At 48.7% G+C, this 25,712-nt stretch overlaps 1 protein-coding gene across 4 annotated transcripts; it reads right to left on the bottom strand.

Moving 5' to 3' along the window:
- Nucleotides 1-120: 120 nt before the first annotated feature.
- Nucleotides 121-24,738, bottom strand: LOC128826047 (solute carrier family 2, facilitated glucose transporter member 5-like). 4 transcript variants are annotated; one of them, XM_054009087.1, is made up of 12 exons: nt 24,659-24,738; nt 17,040-17,138; nt 14,932-15,092; nt 13,980-14,104; nt 11,335-11,487; nt 11,117-11,242; nt 8,214-8,401; nt 7,693-7,803; nt 5,967-6,068; nt 5,375-5,450; nt 3,100-3,227; nt 121-1,888 (listed from the first exon to the last, which is right to left on the bottom strand). In XM_054009087.1, exons 2-12 carry the CDS (start codon nt 17,133-17,135, stop codon nt 1,652-1,654), a joined length of 1,503 nt encoding a protein of 500 aa, XP_053865062.1. In that variant the 5' UTR covers nt 17,136-17,138; nt 24,659-24,738; the 3' UTR covers nt 121-1,651. The 4 variants fall into 4 exon arrangements, with proteins under 4 accessions (XP_053865062.1, XP_053865059.1, XP_053865060.1 ...); XM_054009084.1 differs by lacking the exon at nt 24,659-24,738 and adding an exon at nt 18,508-18,958; XM_054009085.1 differs by lacking the exon at nt 24,659-24,738 and adding an exon at nt 17,830-18,151.
- Between the last annotated feature and the right edge of the window lie 974 nt (nt 24,739-25,712).

Raw genomic sequence — 25,712 nt, 5'->3', positions numbered from 1 at the left:
GGCCACCTAGACGGGTTACACAACAAGCGCGAGCCGGCCGTCCTGACAAGGCCCTCGATGGACTGAGAACGTTTGCGATGCAGAGACCTCTCTCAGCCTGCGCCATAACAGCCACGTGCAGAAGTTTTCATCCAATCAGATTTATTTACCGCTACAAACCAATCGGTCCAGCACAACCTAGCAAGAGTCCTTTCTGCATTAAGGGCTAATGTTACCCTCTTCCTCACCAGTTCATTCCGGGGACCTCCCGCTTTCGCTAGCTATTGCCACATCAAGGATCTTCACACTTCTGCCTGATGGAGCTTTTGCCCACTGGCTCTCAGAGGCACCAGCTTCCTCTGTTTGGTTAGGAGGATTACAGCAGGGGGCCAATCACTCAGTTTTCATTGGGTGGCTCTTTCGGCAACATTGCCTTGAATGGTGGAGTGGGACAATACTTCCAGTGATGACGAAAGCCAGAGTGCGCTCACAGGGGCTCACAGCCTGCTTGCTTGGCACGGACCTGGGAGGGGCCTAGTTATCTCCAAGCTGGTTTGTCCCAGCCCTGCTATGTGTGACGGAAACTGCATTAGGGATAGTTAACTGGACAGGCAGCACCAGGGACAGCTTTAGTGGGGGTTCATGGATTCAACGGCACCCACTGAAATCATGAACCCAGGGGTGCAAAACACCCGGAGTAGCAGGGGGAGGGAGGAGGAGGAGCTGTGTTTGCTCCTTTGCTGGGAAGTCACGCATGGCACCATAGCTTGGACCCTGCATCACGGTGGCACCACTCCCGGCCACCTCACTGCATGATGTTGTGTTAGGCCCAAAGAGTCAAATCTGCCAGAGGAGGCATCAGGGCGATACCCCCGTGTGTCCCAGTCTCCAGGCAGCAGGGACAGAGGGACGGGGTGTTAGGCTTATGGCGAGAGCTTTCCCCACTCTGCACAGCCAGGTCTGGATGCCCCACACTGCATCCCAGGTGGGGTCTCTCTTGCTGCCGGATGAGCCCTAAGGCAGCCACACAAAGCAGGTCCTGAGGGTGGGCCAGGGCCCCTCACTGACCCACTCCCTACCCAGCCCCAGAGCATTCACTGTGCCAGGCCCTTGGTATTGTTTTGTTTTGTTTCGTACCAGAATGACACCAGAGCTATGCTGCTCCCATTGAACTGGCAGCCTACATCCACCAGGGGACAGCACAGCCTACTGGCCAGAGCAGGGCTGGAAGGTAGACGCTTGTGGAATCTAATCCTGGCTCTGCAAATGACTCTGTAAATTTCACTGCCTCGGTTTCCCCTATCTGTAAGACAGGGACAGCGATACCTGCCTCTCCAGAATTTGGACTAGTTTACAGAGCATTTTGGACATGCTCCTTAAGCATTAAGTGACAATTTTTTGCTGGCTGAGAGGTAGGGTCCCCGGTTAGCTCAACCTGTGAATGCAGAGAAAGATTAATTTTCTAAACCCAAACATTACCACCAACATTCATGCTAGTGCTGGCAGGAGCAGCTAGTGTGACTCCCCTCTCTGGCTTCTTTGGACACTCTCCCACTGTGGGAGACATGCAGAAAAAGTTTTGAATGAAAAAGCAAAGGTCCAGCCAGGAAGCAGTTCCCCCACTGAAGAGAAACCGTGGTCATCACTGTGTGAATCGGGATGCTGGACCGGATCAGAGCACAGTGTCTGAGTGTGCTTCTTCCTTCCTCTTCTGTGTCTCCGAGGCAGTCTGGAAATCATTCAGCTTTTCTTTGTCCATCTGGATTTCTACCTTGTTCCTCTTGGCCATGCTCTGATTGATCTCCATGAAGGTTTTGCCCTTGGTTTCGGGGACAATGATGAAGATGTAAATGAAGGTGACCAGGCAGACGGCGCAGAAGACGAGGAAGCAATAGGGTCCAAGCCCTTCCTGGAGGAATAAAAACCAGAGGGGAAGGAGTCAGGGAACATGTAGGGGATGCAGGATGTCATAAGATGGAGGCGCTACAGGGATGTGCCCTGTCACATGGTTTGGGAATGCAAAACTCTGCAGGAGCTGTAAAAAAGGCAGCGGCATAGACCCGTATTTAATGTAACCAGGTGAAGATAGCCGAGGTGCTGGATTCACAGCCCTGGGGACTGAAGGCCTGTGTTTAGCCACAGAACCGGCACAGCCTGGGCTGTGGACCTGATCCTTGTATCTTGCACCTTGGGTTGTTCATTCACACCTGGCAAAGCGAGTGGCAAGCACCCCCAGTTCTAAGGCGGTAGTGGTTTTACATCCACTTTGCACAGGTGTGAAAGACAACACAAGGCAGGGCGGGTCAGGCACCATCGCGGTACAAGCTGCCCACACACAGTCATGCCAGTGCACGTCCATGCTGAGTTAGAGGGATCACTTCTCACGGGGAGAAGTTTCATCTCCATGGCCCATTCTGGGCCCAATCCAATGCCCACTGAAGTCAGGGGGAGTCTTTCTGTTGGCTCCAGTAAGCATCAGAACAGGCTGTTAATCCTGTCTAGCTAAGCATTTACATCGTACTCACCACTTTGGTACCTGAGCACCTTAAAATGCTCAAGAAATCTCCCCCCGTTTCTCCTGAGACTGCCAGCAAGTTGGGGGAAGAAGGGGGGCTGAGAGTTTATCTATCCACATTTCACACCCATGGAAAGGGAGTGGAAAATACCCCCAGTTCTGAGGTGGTAGCGGTTGTCAGATATCAATAGCTTGGGTCACTGCTGACCTGGGCTGGATTTGAACCAGTGACCTAGAGGTGAAAAACTATAAATATCTTTAATTCTCCCTGAAACATCTACTCCCCACCACGGAATCCTCTGGAAGATTTTTGTAAACTTTCAACATCTCTGAATTCAGCACTAGGCAAGGGCCCGAAAGAGGAACTAAGATATACTGGGGGCAGATCCTCAGCAGACATTGAAGTCAATAAAGCAATGCTGATTTACACCCAATGAGCTTCTGGCCCTTTATAGTTAATCCTTCACACATGCATTCTGGGACTAACTGAGGACTAAAAAAGGGCTAGTGTTCCCCTTTAAGATTATCCCCCCCATGGGGGGGAAGGTGCTTCTAGCCTCAGGTGACAAACCCCCATGAGACTCTGGAGATCGCTCTGCACTCACCACCATATAAAGGAAGACGAGCCCCACCGTGAAGTTGCTGAGCCAATGCACAGATCCACCCACCATGAAGGCCGCAGGCCGAGACGACTGAAGGAACATTTCAGTTATCATCACAAAGGGGATTGGACCTTGAAGAGAAAGAAGAGATTGAATGTTTTAACAGGCATTTCCCTTGCCCAAATCCTTAGCAGGCGCGACACTGAACGTACAATAGAAAGCGGTGGTTCCTAAGGCACTTGTGTTTACAAGTACCTGGATAAACTAACTACAGGAAGAGATGGAAAAAGCAGAAAGGAATGACTGTAACTAGCCATTGTCATGGTTCCGAGGCTAGCTACACCTCTGTCCCTCCCTCATCTCTGAGCATACTCCTCAGCTGTCAGGCCTTGTGCCTTTACCTTTCCTTGGGTGGAATTTTGCAATTCTTCCACTGCTAGACTGGGCCCTGGATTACAGCCCCCTGCCTATCTACGGAGCCCATCCAGCAGGTGTGACAGGGCTCTGGGAGCCTGTGACCCGTGTTATCCAGTGATCAGACAGCCTTCTTAAACCAAACTGTTCTTTGTCCTCACAGTGGGTACAAGGAGGAAGATGGAAAGGATTTTAAAACAAGAAAGAACCTGCTCTCCTAGGGAACTTTTCTTCCCTAAGCCCCCACCCCCTTCCCTGACTTCTTCCAACACCTCACCACCTGCCTGTGTCAATCCAGCAACAACCTGCCTCTCCCTTGAGAAAGTCCCTGTATGCACAGCCGGGCTGCCACATTGACACTGCTCGAGCATGTCAACCCAAGCAGCAATCGCGCTTTGGACTGCAGGGTGGGCACACCCTCACACTGGAGATCTCTGATAGGGCAAATTGGCTTCTTTGAGGACAGCCGGCTGCCAGAATAGTTGCTGCTGTCTCTGCTAAAGAAACTAGCCATTGGGGAAATTCCTGGTGGGGGCAGGGAGGGCAAAGCTCCCTGAATGGCAATCTAAGATAAGAACCCCACTGCCACCCATAGTTGGCAGAGAGGGGCAACAGGGGCAGTTTGCCCCAGCCCCCGTTTGAGAGGGCCCCCAAACCTGTGGAATTCGAGTGTCTTTGTGAGGTAGCGCCATTCAGGTTTGGCCCAGCTGCTGAGCCAGTCCACCGGGTCACAACCCCACTCACTCAAACTTGGCCGGGCCATCTCCCTGTCCCGTCAGAGGGGCAGCTGGGCCAAACTGGAGCGGCCCTACAACTTCATGTGCGAGGCCGGGATGCCCGGAGCGGGAAGCCAGGCCCAGGAGCCGCTGCTGCAAGGGGTGGATCAGGCTTGTTCTCCAACTCCTGACCCACCCGCAGTCTAAGTCTCAGGGGAGGAGGGGTGGCCTCAGTTTCAGATTTTGCCCCCCCTCCCCCCCATGCAGCCCTGAATACCCCTTTGAGGTATCCAGTTACATCTGGATCAAAAGAAAATGGGGAAAGGGCTGGGCAGTCATTCCCTGGCTGAGAAGCTAGTAAATGTTTACCGCCAAGGCAGAGATAAGTTAGACAGAGGGAAGAAAACACCTCGCTGCTCACTCACAAACACACCGCTGTGGAAACCCTGTCACTCTGCACGGAGAGTCTCCTTTCTGCAGCTGGCATTCCTGAGCCAGTCCGACCATGCACATAGAAGAGGAAAGGGTTGGGGGGATTGGCAGTTTCCACGAGCCAGAGAAACCCTTGCAGGAGCTGCAGTCTTGGGAATCGCTTGGCAGGGCTCCTCCAGCGAACCAATGCAAAGCACCTCTGCTGCAGCAGGGCAGTGCAACTGTAAGGAGGTGCAGATCCAGGACAAAGCCTCCATGACCATGCACACGCTGCTCCCACAGCCACGGCAGAATTTGGCTTTTAGGAGACAGCTGCCTGTTGCTCCATGTGGAACATATAAATGCAAGAAAGCAGCATTCAGATTAAACCGGTGTGACACACCCTCCAAGGGGGGTTTGGCTCCAAAATGTATTGGGCACGTCTCGGACACCAGCAAGACTGTGTCTTTAGACAGCCTCTTGAAAATAGAAGATCACGTCCTTCTCTTACCAATACACTCAGACAGCCCCCGGAGATCCTCCTTTAGCTGGCATGAGAAGGGGCCTGCGTGTCTGGGGCAGAAAGCCCTGACCCCTGGACCATGCGTGCAGCCTAGCTGATAACTATCAGGTCTGTATCATTACTGCTAAGTCACACGGCCAAGCAGAAACACACCAGCTCATCTCTGCATCAGCTCAAGTTGCTGTTTCAAGTTTATGTCTTTGTGCACACTTACTAGCTCCGATAGCGTGTCCAATGATATAGGCGATGACGCAGGCTATGCTGAGGTACTGCATCCAGGAGACAGTGGCCTGTGGGGAATTCAGTCACTGAATTACAGTCAGTTCTCTTCTAAAGTGATCAGCAAAGTCAAGGTGCCGTTTGCAAGCAGACTGTGGGAAGCTGTACGCCCCAGGTGCTGCTCCGTGTCTGGCGGAGATTGTGAAGGGGATGGGTTAGGCAGCGTCATTAGCTGGGCTAAGCTTACAGCCTCGGCTGGAACCTCACTTCCTATGAGCAGACCCAAGGGGCACTACCAGAGATGCACACAATGGGCAAGGGTCAGAAGAACTTAGAGGGAGGGAGGGAGAAGCAATCAAATTCAGCTCTGAACGTGCTCACTGCTAACCCAACCATGTCATTAATGGAAGTCCTGCTTTTTCCCAGCAGGGTCGCTGCTTCCCACTGCGGTTTGTGCTGCGTAAATAGGGTGGTGCAGGGAGGCCTTGCGTATTCTCCCTGCAGCTCTGGAAATAGTGACCCTGCCCACATCCCCCTAGAGGGTCCAGACAGACAGACACTATCACCTAAGCCATCCGGGCACATACCTGGAGGTTGAGGGCCATCGTTAACACAGCACAGGATACACAGCAGATCCCAAAGCCAGAAAGAAGCAGAAGTCTCCTCCCCAGGGACTCAATGATGAAAACCTGAGGGACACAGCACAAGAGGGTGAGAAAGGGGGCACCAAGGGAACCCAGCACACCTAGTCCTGAGAGGAGAAAGTGCATGGAGGGCTGTCAGCTGTTAGGGGTGGGGCGTTCTGAGGAACCTAGCGCTTTGCAGTTCTGCATGGAAGAGTCCTCTAGAATTTAAGGGCAAGGAAGCCAACAGGGTTCTATACAAGTGTCCTAGGGTTCTCCAGGAATTACTTTATAAGCCTCTAGAATTTAATAGAGAACAAGATCCCCTTTCTCTAGGGCTTTTTATACAAGCCTGTAGGAAGTCAACAGCAGGGGGATAATTGTCCAGCAAATCCTAGAGGATGGATCCAAAAAAAAAAAAACCACCCCAATCCTAAACAAACTTATAGAGAAGTTTATATTTTGTACATTCCATGGGGCTGTTCCATTAGGGAAATTCCAGTATTACCAGTAAAGTGTGGATTGGAAATAAAATAGAGACCGTGAAAGCTGGGGGAACCCCCCCACCCCGATGCTTAGCACACTTGTAGGGCAGTCAGCAGTCCCTACCCCGACTGCCTAATCCAGGCCAGGACTTAGGGAGACCCTGTGCAGTGACACTGGACAGGCCAAGTTGTGCTAGTCAGTCCGAGGCAGAGAGAACCACAAGATGCTTCTGGGTCCAAGCACGGGGGAGGGATAGCTCAGTGATTTGAGCATTGGCCTACTAAACCCAGGGTTGTGAGTTCAATCCTTGAGGGGGCCATTTAGGGATCTGGGGCAAAAATCTGTCTGGGGATTAGTCCTACTTTGAGCAGGGGGTTGGACTAGATGACCTCCTGAGGTCTCTTCCAACCCTGATATTCTATGATCCTAAGAAGGATTCCAGCCAAGTCCCGCCTCGTCTCTCCCGTGAGCAGCACTGCAGCATTTATACTATACTCTTCATCCATAGATGTCAAAGCACTTCACAAGGGTGGATAAGCATCATTACCAGGTTTCACAGATAGGGAAACTGAGGCACAGAGCAGTCAAGTGATTCACTCAAAGTCACACAGTGAGCCTCTTGCAGAACTAGGAATAGAACTCCTGATCCCAGGCACCAGGTAAAAAAGACACCTTTCTTTTCTTATGGCTGCCTGTGCATTCCCAGAGCCCAACCACCTGTCTGAGTTGAAGAGATTTTTCTCCACTCTAGCATCAGGGGTGTCACTAGCAATCAGTGATTCATAGACACACGGGTAGGCCTGTTGCCTCCAAGCCCATGGGACCACATCCACAATCTCCCAGTGCAGAGATGTCATTATACCCGTCCGTTACAGTAACACAGTGGTTGCAAGGACAGAGAGTGCACTAGCGTGAGTGGCAACATAAGACCTGGTGAGGAAGCGAAGTAGATCCTGCTATTTCCCCAAAGAAAGTTGTAATTGGTGTAACCCAGCATATGCCCACTATTACATGGCAGGAGCTTAAGGAAACAATTTGCCTCTCTGTTTAGTGTGACTTGAGCACCAGGGGACTTTTCCTCTAAATGTGGGAAGGGGTAGTTGTGTTAATGGTAATTGTATAAAGGGACCAGAGAGGTGGGCAGTGGGGATTAAAAGTGGGCAGTGGGGGGATTAGAACCTGTTGGGCAGTGGGAAAAACTTACCGCTACGCAAGTCATGAACACATTGACTGAACCTATCCCCACTGTGACATACTGCACGTCGGTTTCATTCACACCTGCAGACTTGAAGATTTCATCTGTATAGTAGAAGATCTGCAATCAAACCATACCTGTGGTTATACTTGGCCATTCATAGATGGGGGGAAGGGGAGGCTCTGAGTTAGGCACCTCCAGGCTGTAAAAGCAGCCAAACATAAATCCAAGATCTGAACTCTCCCAAACTTTGGAGACATCCACATCTGGATCCAGCTGTTGGGACTGGTTTCTTTCTCCATAAATCTCCAAAACTGAGACCCCTGGGCAGAACCCTCCTAAACAATCAGATCCTGATACAAACTTCGTGGCATGGGACCAGTCTCATTTCCCAAGGTCTAGACTGGGGTTTTTTGTCCATCTGGAATGGGTTCTAGTGTCTGTGCCAGCACTGCCCTGCCACTCTTGCCTAAGAACCCAGGTCCTCTCCTAGTCCACCTGATGATCTTCCTGGGTGTCATCTCACTTACCGCGTTAACTCCAGAAAGCTGCTGGCCCATCATCATGACAATGATGGAGATGAGCTGCCACCGCAGGGCCTGGAAGGTGCAGAGGTTGAACACGGACAGACGACCGTCCAACTTTTCTGACTGGTCTTCCCGACGCATCTCTTCGATCTCGTCATCCACATTGTCCCAGCCTCTCAGCCTCTTCAGAGCTGGATGGGAGGAGGGAAGGGGAAGTTGGGTTTCCAGGTAAACTCAGCTAGTGGGAGGAGGCTGGAGTTACAGGAAACCAGAGAGGGAATTGAGATACCCCAGAAGCAGCAGGGCAGTCTTGGCTACTTCTGCACGGTGGGAAACAAAGCAACCAGCCACAGTCATAGGACTAAGTTTGCGGATGATACCAAACTGGGAGGGATTGCAACTACTTTGGAGGACAGGGTCATAATTCAAAATGATCTGGACAAATTGGAGAAATGGGCTGAGGTAAACAGGATGAAGTTTAACAAAGACAAATGCAAAGTGCTCCACTTAGGAAGGAAAAATCAATTTCACACATACAGAATGGGAAAAGACTGTCTAGGAAGGAGTACGGCAGAAAGGGATCTAGGGGTTATAGTGGACCACAAGCTAAATATGAGTCAACAGTGTGATGCTGTTGCAAAAAAAGCAAACATGATTCTGGGATGCATTAACAGGTGTGTTGTGAGCAAGACACGAGAAGTCCTTCTTCCGCTCTACTCTGCTCTGGTTAGGCCTCAGCTGGAGTATTGTGTCCAGTTCTGGGCGCCGCATTTTAAAAAAGATGTGGAGAAATTGGAAAGGGTCCAAAGAAGAGCAACAAGAATGATTAAAGGTCTTGAGAACATGACCTATGAAGGAAGGCTGAAAGAACTGGGTTTGTTTAGTTTGGAAAAGAGAAGACTGAGAGGGGACATGATAGCAGTTTTCAGGTATCTAATAGGGTGTCATAAGGAGGAGGGAGAGAACTTGTTCACCTTAGCCTTTAAGGATAGAACCAGAAACAATGGGTTTAAACTGCAGCAAGGGAGGTCTAGGTTGGACATTAGGAAAAAGTTCCTAACTGTCAGGGTGGTTAAACACTGGAACAAATTGCCTAGGGAGGTTGTGGAATCTCCGTCTCTGGAGATATTTAAGAGTAGGTTAGATAAATGTCTATCAGGGATGGTCTAGACAGTATTTGGTCCTGCCATGCGGGCAGGGGACTGGACTCGATGACCTCTCGAGGTCCCTTCCAGTCCTATAATCTATGAATCTATGAATCTATGGAGGGAGGGCCATGGGGTCCTTCATATGAGCCAACAAAGGAACAATGAGAAGGGGGACCAGCGTTCCCCTCGCGAAAAAGTACTTTTATCCTGGGCTTGATTACAAGGCTCGGGTTTCTTACGAGAGCTTTGAGAGCCCCAATCCATCTTCTTGCAAACAGAGTTCAAGGAGTTTGTGTTCTAGTGGTGAGAGCAAGGAACTGGGAGCCAGGACTCCTGACTCTGCCACTGACTATTTTTCTTACTCTCAGCAAATCAGTTATCCTCTCTCTGTATCCATTTCAGCCCTATCGCGTAAAACTGGGATTATATGTACTTGCTGTACAGGGAAGCATAAATGAACTACTGTTTGCCAAGTGCTTTGAAAGCCTGAGATGTACTATAAAAGGGTAGCACCAGGAGCTTAATGCATCCTAACCTGACTTTTGGTTCAGGATGCTTCCCAACAGCATATTCCCATAAATCACAGAATCATAGAAGTGTAGGACTGGAAGGGACCTCGAGAGATCTTCTAGTCCAGTCCCCTGCACTCAGGGCAGGACTAAGTACTATCTAGACCATCCCTGACAGGTGTTTGTCTAACCTGCTCGTAAAAATCCCCAATGATGGAGATTCCACAACCTCCCTGGGCAATTTACTCCAGTGCTTAACTACCTTGACAGGAAGTTTTTCCTAACGTCCAACCTAAACTTCCATTGCTGCAATTTAAGCCCATTACTTCTTACCCTATCCTCAGAGGTTTATGAGAACAATTTTTCTCCATCCTCCTTGTAACAACCCTTTATGTACTTGTCGACTGTTATCATGTCTCCCCACAGTCTTCTCTTCTCCAGACTAAACAAACCAAATTTTTTCAATCTTCCCTCATAGGTCATATTTTCTAGACCTTTAATAATTTTTGTTGATCTTCTCTGGACTTTTTCCAATTTGTCCACCTCCTTCCTGAAATGTGGTGCCCAGAACTGGACACAATTCTCCAGCTGAGACCTTATCAGCGTGGAGTAAAGCGGAAGAATTACTTCTCATGTCTTGCTTTCAACTCTCCTGGTAATACATCCCAGAATGATGACTGGTTTTTTTGCAACAGTGTTACACTGTTGACTCATATTTAGCTTGTGATCCACTACGACCCCCAGACTCCTTTCCGCCATACTCGTTCCTAGGCAGTCATTTCTCATTTTGTATGTGTGCAATTGATTGTTCCTTCCTAAGTGGAGTATTTTGCATTTGTCCATATTGAATTTCATCCTATTTACTTCAGAGCATTTCTCCAGTTTGTCCAGATCATTGTGAATTTTAATCCAAAGCACTTGCAACTCCTCCCAGCGTGGTATCGTCCACAAACTCTATAAAAGCGGCTTCTCTCTGTCATTATCTAAATCATTGATGAAGATATTAACCGGAACCACTGGACCCATTCCTGCAGGACCCCACTCGTTATGCCCTTCTAGTTTGACTGTGAACCACTGAGAACTACTCTCTGGGAATGGTTTTCCAACCAGTTCTGCACCTACCTTATAGGAGCTCCACCTAGGTTGCCTTTCCCTAGTTTGTTTATGGATGGAGACCTAGTTTCAAATCCATGCCCCTGTCCCTTCTCCTAGTTCTCTTGCTAGCAGTGCTAGGCAGTCGTGGCTGTACCTTGCCTGGCTTGTTCTTCATTGCCCTTCTGTATCAGTAGGTACCTGGGACTCTCAGGAAAGAAGGGCAACAGGAGGAGTTCCACCACTGCAGGGATCCCAGTTAGCCCTAGTAACACTGGCCAGCCTGCAACAGACAAACAGATAACAAGGTGCCCAATGAGAGAACTCATCCACTGAGAAGCAGTCAGAGACCTCTTCCTCAGACCGGGGCTTTACCTTCCAGGTTTCCAAGGATGTTAGAAAGACCCAGGATCTGAGCTATAAGGATGCCAATGGTGATGAAGAGCTGGGGCACCACCCCGACTGCACCTCTCAGGTTTTTGGGGGACATCTCTCCCAGGTACATGGGAACGACATTGGAGGACAGGCCTAGGTGAGAAGAGAGAGAGGGGGGGGGGTTAGTCCTGCTCTGGGATGTGAGGGTTCGCTGTAACACCCGGATGTTCAGGGACTTGACCAAAGTATTCTTCCAGATGATGACAGCTGACCTCCTGTAGGTCACAAGGGACTGGACGGCACTGGAGACTGGAGTTTGCTTTCTGCTGCTACATCCCAGGTTCACAGTTAGCCTAGGCTGGCAATGGCTGAAAGCTTATTGCCATAGAATATAGAGATTCTCAGGGTTGGAAGGGACCTCAGGAGGTCATCTAGTCCCACCCCCTGCTCAAAGCAGGACCAATCCCCAACTAAATCATCCCAGCCAACCCTGACCTTAAAAACCTCTAAGGAAGGAGATTCCGATGGCCACTCTGGCCTTTGTGAAGGGAACCAATGTCATTTTTCTCCCTCCATTTGAGCTTAGAATAAAAGAGTAGGTGGCATCAGCTCCATTCCTAGTCTGAAGGTGTCCATGGTACAAAGTCCATCACCTGAGCTGGCATCTTTATTAGTCAACCTCAGTAGAAAGGCCGAAGATCGAATGAGACCATTCCATCAACGAGATCAAATTTCCCTCTTGCCCCTGGCAGCTGGTGTTCCAAGGCAGGACGCTTGCGCTGTTGCTTCCCACACTGTAGCCATTCCATGGATAAACAAGGCTGTCGCTCTCCAGCCAACACCTGCCCATGGCACTCAATTCACAGCCACAGAAACGAGCTGTTTGTCTAAGCCCCGAGGCCCCATCTCTACTAGGGCTTGGGCCAAGTCAGGGGACTTGGTTACAGAATGGGTTAGCATCATAGGACTAATCATGTGCCCATAATGAGGTTAGGATTCTGAACTGCCCAAGGTTGCAACCTCATTACAGGGACACAGTTAGGTCTTGTCTCCACTACAGCTTTTAACCCTATTGTAACCAGGTCTCTCCGGATGGGGTTATAGCTGCTGGCTAGAGGAGATCCAGCGAAAAATGAAGGGTTTAATTAAGCTGAGGAGTTTGGAGCATTTAAAACGAAACGACAGAATGGGCGCAAGCTGAAAAATGTGGGTCCCAAGTTTTGGGGTGACAGTTTTGCTTTGGGCCCCATCAGCAACTCAATAGCACAGCACGGCCTAAGCACTAGAGCTGGCCAGAGGCAGCCAAAGTCCCCCATTGCCGACAAAAGGCTCAGGGCTCGAATGCAGCAGGTTTCTCGAAGGAAGCATTTTTCTCCCAGCAGGGCAAAAACTGCCAGCAGGGGGCGGCCAAGTGATTCTCAACGTGACCTGAGCCATTCAGCCTGCTGCCCCTGCTCTGAACCAACTAGGGTGACCAGACAGCAAATGTGAAAAATTGGGACAGGGGATTGGGGGTAAGAGGAGCCTATATAGGAAAAAGACCCAAAAATCAGGACTGTCCCTATAAAAATCGGGACATTTAGTCACCCTAGAACAAACCCAGTTTCTGCTTTGAGTTTTCAAAACAAAGTCTAGTGGAAACAGAGCAGTTTCCTCTTCCACTTCCAGAGGAGCAAACTGTCACCAGTACTAAGCACCCAAATGAGGCTGTTCGTATGGTCTGTGAGGGAGAGAGAGACTTTCCCTCCTTTATAAACCCCCTGATCAACTAATTGCCCTGAAAACTTTTGGAGTGAGCCCTCGTGGCTTGGGGTGTATTTTGTCAGAGGCTGACTGGAGCAGATATTGTGACAAAGAGAGCACACGGAGAACGCTGGCAGTTACTTGGGAATGTAGCACTCTAAGGCCTATCAGCGTTGCCAATTGTCGCCATTTTATGATGCCTCTTGTGATGAAATCCCCTGCTTCTGGAGTCAGGTGAGTATATGAGACTCAGCCTTTCTCCTCCCCCGCCACTTTTGCTTTTCTTTAAAAATAAAAAAAATTGTACAATAGGTAGACTGGGTCAAACAGAATCCCCACCCAAACAGCTTGAACCATTCCGTTCTCATGTAGTCCATGTAGATATAATAGATTCCAAGGGCCCTGAACCTATCAGACAGCAGTGCCAATTTTCTATCTGTGGTAGATACAGCTAATTCCTGGAATGGATTTATGGATCTGGCCACACCTCTGCTGACTTAGCTTGGAAGAGTTCTGCTTGGGGTTATAGTTTTAAGAACCAGGTAATATAAATTTTGCCCAAAATATTTGAGAAGTGAATCACCACCAGCAAGGCCACAGCTGTCATAACATATGGAACCACAGTCTATCTTAAACAGGACACATTTATTAAAGAAAACAAACTAAATTTACAGACTTCCACGGAGCCCAAGTTCCAGCCTTATCTCCTTCGTTTACCAGGAACCACACCCACTCTGCACACAGCACACAGAGTGAGACAGACATGGAGACACTGCATTGCACTGCAGCGGGTACTGTCCCTACAATATACTCCTCGCAAACCAACCCGCTATGACACACGCTCCATCTGGACCAGAAAATCCTACCCCTTGTTCTACCCCTGCACACTGCCTTTCACTCACCAGCGCATATTCCCACGATGATTCGCGAGAGGATGATCACCTCAAAGGTCTTTGCCACCTTGGAAATTCCCATGAGGATGGCAGGGACAATGGAGAAGATGTTATTTATCAGCAAAGTGCCCTTTCTGCGGATAGATTGAGAGGATGACAGTTCTAACTTATCATCATCATTACTTGTACTGTGGTATTGCCTAAAGGCCCCAACTGAGACGGCGCTCAGCTGCGCTAGGTGCTGTACAAACACATAGCCAGATGCAACTGCAGCTCCGAAGAGTTTAGAATTTAAATATGACAGACAAAGGAAATAGGCATGACAGACAAAGGAAATATTATCCCACTTCGCAGTTAGGGAACTAAGGCACAAAGAGGTTAAGTGTCTTGCCCAGGGTCACTCAGAATGCCTGTGGCAGAACTGGGAACTGAACCCAGTCCAGTACGTCAACCACTAGCCTGTCCTCCCTCTCAACTATCCTCACTCTCCTCTGGAGGATTTTTCCTGCATTTAAACACAGGAAAGCAGGTAGCCGAGGAGACAACAGTGGGCAAAGGATCGCCAGACATATAAAAAGCTACGGTGGGATCTAACCACAAGTGCCTTAGATAAACTAAGCTGCTTAAAAATTAATATTAAGATAGGGGCTAAGAGTGCAAAGACTATAGGCCTTGGCATAGCAGATTGGACCAAGTGGTACATTTGGCTCAGTATCGTGCCAGCAGTATGGTCACGTCCACTCCAGCCACAGTGCAGCCAGATCAGTTGTTCTGCAGATGGGGGAGGGTGGATTCCTCCCTGATCCAAGAGGCAACCATTGGCCTGGCTCCATAATAGAGAGGGTGGCTATGGTAGGATACTGAATCAGATGGACTCGTGAAAAGACCTTTATTCAGACCACAGCAAATGGCTTCTGAATGGACTACAGACCGACCCTCTTATGGTGCCTCTGTCACTCACCTGCCACATTTGTTCACCAGAGGGCCCACCATAAGGGACCCAAAGAAACCTCCGAGTGGGAACATAGATACTGTGAGAGACCAGAGCAGTTTTTGGAAGCTGCTCTCCATCGGGATGCCATTCCTGTCAAGGTAGGTTTGATTGTAAAACTCTTGCATGAACTAGAAAAGATACAAAAACAGACTTAATTGGCTTGGCGGGGAGGAAAAGTGACTGAAACATGGTTATTCAGGTTATAAAAGCAGCAGGGGACCAAACAGGGTAAAGCTCCACTGAATAATTTCTTGGTGAAAGAGGAAGATTTGTTTTAAGAAAAATACAACAGAAGGTTAAAGAAACCTACAGTAGAACTCTGGCCTATTTCAAAGGTCCTGCTGCCTTAATTACCTGCTTGATTTTCAATGCTCCCTTTGACTTCATTTGCAATCATGGGTGCTCAACGCTCTTGAAAATCAGGCCCTATGGTTTCTGTGCACAAAGCCCAAAACACATGTTCTCCCATAATGCACATGGAAAAATGTTTGTGTTGGACCACACCCTGCTTCCCAGCTGTGGTTCCCCTTAACCTCTTCAGCAGAGCTCCAAACCCTTAAGCAATGTCAGTCTTGGAGCTAGGGGGGGTGAGTCCGCGCTTGCGTAGATGTACTTGCAAGCTCTCATTGAGCCAGCACCCTAAAAATAGAAGGGTAGCCAGGGTAGCATGGGCAGTGGCAAGCGGCGGCAGAGACGGGCTGTATAAAATACGTACCCATGGGGTTCAGCTAACTTGTGCCACTGCTTCCTGCGTCCCGCGCTACACTACTATTTTTAGCATGCTAGCTCTCAGTGTATCTATTCGAGTCATGTGTCCAGCTCCAAGCATAGAATACAACAACAGATCTGGAAGAAATGGTGTCCAGTTTGAGTGGATATACCTGCACTAGCTTGGCGTGAGTGGTGGGAGGGGCCATCTGCCCAAGTGTGTACCTCGGGTCTTAGATGGAATTGTCCCTGGGGGGCTAGCCCCTCCCACTGTTTGTGCTGCTGTGGTTACGCAGTTGTTTTTAGTGCGCTACCTCAGTCAGAGCTAGTGTGGGTATGCCTGCGGGAGCTGGAAATTACACCTCCCAGTTGCAGTGTAGACACACTTATAAAGAGACAGGGCACAGGGAAATGTAACCCTGGCATCCCATGATAAGTGCTATCCTGGCAGGATCACAGGGAAGACATGCATACATAGATAGGAGAACAGCAAACGATCTGGGGGAGATAAAGGTCCCATTCCTCAGTGAGGCTGAACTTGGCTTTAGAAAGCAGGATTTTAGGAAGATCATAAAAGGAGGAAGTGCAATAGTCAAGCCAGGAAGTGGGTATGTTAGCACACAGAGGAGCAGAGGGAGGGTCCACCTGAAGATGAATTTTGGCAATACACTGGAGGATGGTGACTGGCAGATTTGGAGGAAAAAGGAAGTTGGGGTCACAGATGGATCCAAATTTCAGTCCTTGGGAACAAAGTCTACTTGTTCGTGAAGACCAGGATAGCCACAATACAGTGTTATGGGACAACTAGTTTTATAGAGAAATGCCAAAGGCTGGATGCCGGAAGTCCAAAATTGGATCTTACCAGTGGTCCAGCACTCTTAGCTTTCCCTGATTAAGGATTTCAGGACTGTGCTTCATTACTTTATCTCCGTCACCACAGCTGTCCAGTGTACGTGCACAGAGAGAATTCCACACTAGCCAGATGGCTTGTGGGGTTAGAATTCATACAGTGGGTTATGAGGTTCAGAAAAGAAAGGGCATCAAGAGAAATACATTCAGAAAGGAAGAGGGGCAGGAAATCAAGTGTTAGCAAGCAAAGCCTACGTTGGCAAGAACAGAGCCAATTTCAGTGCTATCCTGAAGTTATATTTCATGCCTACACACCACGATCACTGCATGCTAAGAACACACAAGACACAGAGAGGAAACAGTTAGGACACTTCTTCTCCCTTGGGGGATTCCTTGGCACCACGGTAATCCCAAGGCAGATGGAGTTTAGAAAGCCTAGACTCTGTGCATGTGCGCACACACGCCACTGTTACTAGTCTGCCACTTGTTTGTCTTTCTCGGCTGTTTCCTGCACCTACCACAGCTGGAGAGTTGATCACGGAGACATTGTAACCGTACTGGAAAGACGATCCAAAGGCCGATACCAGCGTTACACCTGCGAGCAGAAGTGTCATTTTCTGCAGGAAAGAAGAGCAGTTACATGCGTGGAAATTTGGAGTGTTTCTCTCGGTGTGTGCATATATATTAAAAAACCCAGGGCATTCATTAAAGCAAAGGACACTGAAAAAATTGGGCTCCTGCCCTTCTGTTTCTTCGTAGTGTAAAAAGAACATCTGATAGATTGTTTACACTACAACTCACTTTATTCTGCTTGATTTTTCCCTTATTTGAAACTTCAGTGCAAACACCCTTTCTCTAGAGTATCAATTGGTCGTTGAAGTCAAATAAATGCCAATAGCCAAAATAAATATCATTAAATTTTGCAGAATTAATAAAAATCTCTTCCCCTCGCAGTTGCCCTATTTTCTTTCTCATGGTTGTTCTGCCATCAGCATTTCCGAATCAAGCTGCTTATGGGCCCATTCCAGCTGCTATTAAACTCATTTGGAACCTTTCCACGGACATCAGATCGTGCCCTATGGGAACTGTGCTTTGTGGTTGCACAGGGGAGAAATAATTGTCTTGTGCAGGGCCTGAACATGAACGTTGTTCCTTGGAGTCACCAGCCACTAACAACAGTCTATAGTATCCCTTGTTGCTACTGACTTCTCAAGCTACAGTCAGCTGTGCAGCAAACAGAGCTGCCTTTTAGAGCTCTCTAATGCACTCTATTGTGGGCAATCAAATTATATTTCCATTCAGCCGTACGTTGTTTTCTCCAGCCACCATTAGCCTTAATGGCTCAGAGCCTCCTCAGCCCATCTATTCTAGCGCAGAGAACTTGTTCAGTCTCTTTAACAGGAGGATTTCTCCGGAGTAGCCAGTAGTTTCCCCACTGTTCACACTCAGCTTCTTCAGATGTCTCAGCAGCGTGCATGCAAAACAGAGACGCCGAGAGGTTATGTGACAGCCCCAGGTTACGCAGTGAGTCAGTTTCAGACGTGGGATTAGGAGTTCCTGGCTCCCAGTTCCATTCTCAGTCTTCTCTACTAGAGCCAGCCCCATCCCCAGTATTATAACAGTGTCTAGAGGCTCCAAATGAGATCAGGGCTCCACTCTGCTTGGTGCTGTACAAATGCACCGTGAGAGAGTCCCTGCCCCAAAAGTTTACTGTCTAAACAGACAAAAGGGAGGAGGCAAAGAGAGGCAAAAATGACTTGCCCAGGGCTCACACAGCAGGTTAGTTGCAGAACCTGGAATAGATCTGAGGTCTCCCAACTCCAGTGTCCTAACCACTAGACAGCACAGCCTCAGACATAAATAGATCCATAAAAGCCCATGAGCATCAGTTTTGGCACTGCTAACCAGCCCCCCGCCCCCGTTTTCCCCAAGGAAACTTTTCTGCAGCCTTCACCATGTCAGCCAGAAAGAGGCAGGTGAACTCACCCCCTTCCTGCCCCTGCAGGCGTCAGAGCTCTCCTGCTTCTCCTTTGTCAGCTTCATTTTGGCGTGTGAGGCAAAAACGTTGATTTCAGGCTTTTATAGGCAAAGTGGGGCAGGGGACGCCCCAAGAGGAATGATAATGCACGCTGGTTGCTCTGTGGGTGTAACAGGGAACACCTAATAATACACTTTATTGCCCAGTACAATCAGTCTGTCCTCTGGACCTTCCCGGGGGCTGCATGGCTCTCGCATGTCTTCCATATGGCTCCGCTTTCACTTCCTCTGTTCAAGGCCCCGTCCCCGGGAGGGTCAGAATGCCTTGTGCCAAACCCATGTTCAAACTGGATTGCTGCCACACTCCCACTATGGATGTTTGAAAAAGCTCCTTGCTGCAATAGCTGTGGTGAAAGCAGCTGGAAACTCCACTGCAACAGGCTGGCTCTGCCACGGGGAGAGCAGGGTCACTTCTGCGCACGTAGCAGCAGGCTCCAGCCCTCTGGCTCAGCCTGCGCGGACAGAGCTATTTTCTCGAGGGCTGGAGGTGGTGCTTTAGGGAGAGGCAGTACGGTCTAGGAGCCTGAGCACAGATCTGGGAGCCAGGAACTCCGGCAGTTCAAAGCCTCTGCGGCAGTATGGGACACGTTCATTTCACCTCGCTGGGCCCCATTTTCTCCATGTGTAAAATCAGGTTACGATCCCACAGCCCACAGCCCCTACTGAACCTGTATTATCTGCCAGTGATCCAGCCACTGCGTCATGCAACGGTGCTACCGCAGGGTCTGGAGCCACTGCTGGAGGATGCTGCAGGGCTTGGGGCGGGGGTGGGGGGTGGGGGTTAGGGATTTGTTGAACTACGCTTTTGTAGCATTCAGGAAAACCTCACGCAGTGCCTAGCCAGGCAGTTAAAGGAGCAGAGTACTCCGAGCTCCCACTAACAACAATGGATGTTGAGGGTGCTCAGCACCTCTGAATCGCAGGTCGTGCACACCACAAGTCCTGAACATTGCTAGTTAGTTACAGTTCCGTCTCACACCCCAGACAAGAGAAAACCCTTGTCCGTGCTGCACAAGGAAAGGACGATAGACGCCGTTGTGTATTAACGCAGTTGTTGGCAAGGCTCTGAGACTAGCATGAACAAGGGTTACAGAGACTCAGCAGACAAAGATAGGCCTAGGGCCTAGAGAGCATTTGTCTCGCTCCAGGCCCATTTAAACTACAAAATGTATCTGTCCGAGCCCTGCGCTCGAAGGGTCTGACCCTGTGGCCAGCGGGAGCCTTGCCATTGGCTTCAGTGGGGACAGGAGCAAACCCTAACAATGTGACAGCCGGGTTTTAGTCCTGCCTGTGGGCATGGGACCAAACTGGGTCAGCACCGTCTCATGGCCGCAGGTTGCCTCCCTGTTCTTTACACTGGAATGCAGCACCGTGCGCAGCGCAGAGGAGCTGTTTGCGGCCAGCTGCTGGGGGCATTGCTGTTTGATCTGCTGCTTTTGCCCCCAAGCATATTAACCCCTTCAGTCCCCAAGTCTTTTACCACCACATGCAAGGTGCATGCGGGGGTGGGGGTGGGGGGATGGTTGGCAGAGGGTACAACTCTCTTCTCCATTCCAACTCCGAGAGCTTATTTTGCACAGAGCCTTGTTATTAGTTAACCAAGGCTGCATGGCCCCGATTAACTAGGAAACGAAGTTCACAGACAGTCCCAATCGCCAGGCTAGATGAAACAACCAACACGCTCTACTCTTAAAGGCCACACTTATTTTTATTGCTCAGTAAAATACCTTGTCTTCTTGGACCCTCGTGAGTTGCATGTGGGTCCCACATGGGTCCCACATGGGTCCATGGTGTGTCTGCTTTTTCTTCCCTCATTTAAGGGACTTAACACAAGACCAGGCACAGAATCTAGACTCAGCATTTTCCACCCTGGTTTATATTTTTGGCATCCATTGATCGTTCCTCCCCAGCACTGTTCTGCAGGTCATAAAAGGAACCGGTTGGCCATTCAAACCAAAGTAACAACGGATCAACAGCAGCTCCCATCATTTTTCTTCTTCAGGATTTGTTTTCGGAGTTGTTTGTTTTCAACACCCAGTAGTTACTGTTCATTCAAAGTCCCTTTCAAGCTAGTCCGAATCAGAAACACAAGTTATGCTCATGTGAGAGGTGCTAAAAACAACTGCACAATGTTGTGCAACAACGTAAAAGGTGATCAGCAGACAATACCAGCTTCTGGCTGTAATTAGGGCAAAGCAACCTACGTAGAAACAAGACCGGTGGAGGGATAAGAAGGAAAACGAAAAACCTTAAAGCAAAAATTATTCAGGGAAACAGATAAGTCCAGAAATCTTGGGGAAGGGCATTAGTGATTCATAACTATACTCATTCCTAAACAGCTTCATTCTATGCAAGCTAAAACCTATTGAGCACAGCTGGCTTTCCAGGAAGGATTCCTTCCAACAGCAAAAAAAGTGATCAGTGCCCAAAATTAAATTGCATATGCAAACACACTGGCAAAGAACATGTAGTGTGCCACTAGAGTCACTGATCCACTGGAGGATAACAGACTACTACTGCTAGCAACTAATAGAATGAGGGAGCTAAATTACTGCTTTAGCACACATAGTGGAGGACAGTGCTGTGGTGCTGAACAATCCTGGGTTTAAAAATCCTGCTGCTGACCCTGTGTGGTAGGGGGTTGGTTATGCATGGATGCCCAAGGTCTGATTTCTCTAATTAAGCTTAGCTATGCAGGGACCCCCCAAGAGCTACACCTCTTCTGTAGGGGCACAAACCCCTTTCCTTTAGAACTTAAAAGTAAGCAAGAATGTATGCAAGGCAGTGTCGCCTCTCAATGCAGGAATAAAATCCCTGCACCCACACTCTGGCATCAAGAAATATTCAGCACTGCATGATTCTTTACTGATATCTGTACACAACACGTGCAAGTGTTGGGAAACAAAAGGCAACACATCGAAGTACACACTGGGCCAAAGATGCAACAAACTAGAGAGAGCAGCTATTTAAGTGGCCAGTTTGCCATTCTTGCCAGAAGGAGAGAAATTAACGAGGTCTAACCTCATGCTTTTATTGGCTGAGAAGAATCTCACGGTGAAGGAGAATTAATCTGAGAGCAGAAGTTTGTGAATTGCTGGGGGCCCACAGAGAGCCAGATGGTCCCACGATCTCGTCTCGGCTGTTTCCAGCTTTCCTGCTGTCACTTTCCCCACGGAAGCGACTGCTGTAGTTGCCACAGTGATGTTATACATAGAGCCCTGAGTGGATACAAAATGTGTATCCGCATCCGATCCGCGATCCACAAACATGATCTGTGGACGTATAGTGGATATCCACAGATTCTCCGGGCTCTAGTTATAGGATTGCCAGTGGGAGGGGGAAGTCTCCTATGTGATTTGAGGGGGATGAGAGGGGCTCATGAGATAACTTCTCTATTAAGATGTGGTCCACTCTGTGAAAAAAGATTGGCAAATCCTACTGTGGAAGAATGATTCAGTAACAGATCCTTGTCTAAGGACAGACAAAGGAACATTACAAGCTCAGATTTTACCTCGTTATATCTGAGCAGTTCCATGGATTTAAGTTTAGTAGAATTTTGCTGTTAAAAAAAGCTATGTTGTAACAAATTCATTGCCAAGAAAGTACTTTAGAGGCATCGTGTATACTGTACACTAGGCAGAATTTCACATCAGCAGTTGTGATTGATCTAAGATTCTCCTACTCCAAAAAAAACATAGAACCATACCATTTGAGCTGAAGGAGAATCTCCTTAGCAGTACAGAGCCTATGGCACACAGTTAAAGCAGAAAGTAATTTCCTTTGGCAAAAGCCAAAAATGTTAACTCATCTCAGAAACATTCTTAGGATTTAAAAATGTAAACAAAAATAGGTCTCCAGTGCTGGTAAAAACAAATACACACACACAACCCACAACCAACTGTCCCCCAATGGCTTAAAATGCTGCTTGTTTCATAATGAAAAACCACAACACCAATTTAAATTTCTTAACAAAATGCTTAGCTCCTTGAAGAAAGAAGCTACCAAATAGCTTAGAGCTTGAACAGCAGCTTCCTCATCTTGCAGAAACTGCTTCTTTCTAGTAGTTCCCAGCTCTTCTGCATATCTATCATCACCAGTCTTAACTGAACACAGGTGCAAGATAGAACATTAGTTGCAACAATAATTGTCTTAACATTTATTGGCTCTTCTAACCAATCAGAACACAGCAAGGGCAGTTGGGAGTTCGAGTTAACCCAGGTGCAATAGAACTCTCAGTTAATTACCTCCTTTGGTTGCTGGATTAAAATGTGCAGAGCACATGAACACTGCCCAAGACCGAGGTGATATGCACTGGCCTGCCCAGGGGTAGTCCTAAATTGGATTCCTAGTCCCATGTGCCCCTAGGCTGAGAGGTGCTGGAGGGAGCTCTGGCCAAACAACCACAACCAGACGGTCGATGGGGAACAGGATGAGACAGGGAAGGAACAGAGAAGTCATCCCGCCTACGTGAGGAAAACGCTGCCCTATCCCGTAAGCAAACCAGCCCGAGGTGAGCGGGTGCAATAAGTGCCCTGTGAGTGGGGAGGGCAAGTATTTGCAATTGGCAGACGACTAGTTCTTTGTAAATCTGCCTATCTTATCAAGGTCAATTAGCAACACGCAGCTGGCAGCAGTAGAGGAACCGTAAACAGATCGATACAGGGAGGGCTGCTTTACACTGCAGCCCAAACCAGCAGCTGTTGCTTGTCCAGCCAGCCACCCAACCTTCTTGTCAGAATCAAGACCCAGAAGGGACCACCAGATCACAGGCCACCAGCCAGCACCCAGCCACCTCCACACCAGGCCCAACAACCAGAATTAGACCAAACTATTACCACCCTCAGAAAGCTCAACTATGTGTATCACAGGCAGGGAACAGGAGGGAGCAAGGTGGACCCACACCTGAGGCCCTGTCATGCCAGGGTATTGATCAAGGGAGATATGCCCAGATGATTCCAGTAAGTAGCCAATGCCCCATGCTGCAGGGAAGGAGACAAACAAAAAACCCAGAATACATTGGAGGCGGGGGGGTGGGGGAGGAATCCCTTCCTGACCCCCTACAGGTGACTATCTGAAGCCCTGAAGCATGAGATCTCAGGAGCATAAGACAGAAGGGACCCTCCAGGGCTACCCAGCATAGTTCCCCACCACCACAGGCAACCCCATCATACGAACTCACTCATAAGTTTATCGAGCTCCATCTTAAAGCAAGTTAAGTTGTTTGCCCCTATTTTGTTTTGTTTTAGAACATCCCCATTCTCCCAAGATAAACACACGTTTTAGTCTCAGAAGAGCATAGAGTATTCTGGGCCTTTTGTTATAGTAGCTGAGTGCCCTATCAGACGGCAACAAATATGTGACGACCTAGGACTTCCCAGGAATCAATCTGCTGCATGCCACATCATTCAGAACTTCACAGGATAGAAACCTCGGCATCCTGCTTCTAAAGCAGGCCCCTGCCCACTTGGAGAAGCTCCTTTAACTCATAGCAGTACAGATTTTATGACACACACTTGAGCGGTGAGTGGGGGCATGTAACAGGCGGGATTGACCCTTTAAGGACCAGTGGCCTGGGGTCAACCAGCCCTGGTCAATGATCAGACCCAGCAGAAAAGGGAGTAAGTGATTATAACAACCAGCAAGTGACTCAGTTGAGGGTGGACTGCAGGGAGAAGCTGCAGGAAAGGACAGGCTCCTGCAAAAGTCCCCAAGGAAGATTCCAGGTGGAAAGCCCCAGCTCGAAGTTTGTTTTTCTTTTGTGAGCTCGTGGTCATTTGGACAATAAATGGAGCCCAGAACAAAGGGCTAAAGTCTAATTTGGTGTAGCTAATAATTCTCCAGGAAACCAGTGTGTACAGGGCACCTACCCAAGCACGTACACACACAGTCCGCTACAGGACGGGTGCAGACCTACAGCATCAGTGGACAGGACCCAGGACACCCAGATTCTGTTCCTGGTTCAGGCACTGACCTTTGGGGTGACATTGAGCTAGTCACTTCTCTGTCTCGGTGTAGCACCTCGCACAACGAGGTGACCTTGCTGCGAGGTGCCACCAGAATGCAAATAATAAAACAAAACCAACCAACAATGTATTTGTACCTTAAATATTCCCTTGGTGTTTCATTTCCTTTACATCTTGCTTATAGCACCAGCTTGGCAGAAGAGTTCTTATTTCACAGTCATGGTTTCATTTCATCCAACACACATCAAAGAATTTTCCAGCTCGCTGTGTCTGTGCTTCACCCCTGCACCCAAATCCAAAGAGGAGAACTTGTCTGGAGACACTAGCTACAGTTTGGCTGCCCACAACATTCCTGCACCCATGATGGGGAGAAGTTCTTGTGTGTGTGTTTGGGAACTATCTGCATTTAATCCTGCTGTCTGGCCTCACAAAACCAGGAGCTGAAGAGAAGTCGAATTTCATGGCGAAAGGGGCAAAATATTTAAAGCTCCCAAGTTTGAAGTTTTCTGTGTCAGCAATGGGCTCTAGGACGAGAAGTTTCAGCCCCAAAGGACTTGGCTGGAGAAAATCTGTGTGTGTGCAACAGAAAAAGGGGAGGAGAGAGTGGGAACTAGCACTGAACCATAAATCACTGTTAGTGACTAATGAAGAGATTATTGGTGAGAGAGAGAGACCACACAATGCAGCAGTGCTTGAAAACTGGATTCTGAAACCCAGAGGGTTGGAGCGCTCAGATTACGCAATGATGGAGCGGTTATAAAATCCTGGATTGATCGGTAAAGAACACCACAGACAGACAAAGACGCTAAAATTCAGGTGTTTCCCCCTTTTAACAATAAATACTACAGCTGGTTTCCTCTTCCCCTTCTGACTAACGGGCCACTCTACCTCGAACGGTCCCTTACAGTCCGTGCTAACTACTCATGCTAAACCATCTGTTCCCCCTTGCATTTTGCCGGGAATACCTTTCCCAGCCCTGAAGAAGAGCCCTGTGCGGCTTGAAAGCTTGTCTCTCTCATGGACAGAAGTTGGTCCAACCCACCTCATCTCTCTAATATCCAGGGACTGACACAGCTACAACTACACTGCATATTTAGGGCAGCGACTGTCTTTTTGTTCTGTGTTTGTACAGCACCGGGCACAATAGGGTCCTGGCCCATGACTGCAATACAAATAATCAAAAGATCTGCC

Source organism: Malaclemys terrapin, chromosome 19 (genome assembly GCF_027887155.1).
Source record: "Malaclemys terrapin pileata isolate rMalTer1 chromosome 19, rMalTer1.hap1, whole genome shotgun sequence".
NCBI classification, from domain to species: domain Eukaryota; kingdom Metazoa; phylum Chordata; order Testudines; family Emydidae; genus Malaclemys; species Malaclemys terrapin.
This window is presented reverse-complemented; position numbering and strand designations above follow the sequence as displayed.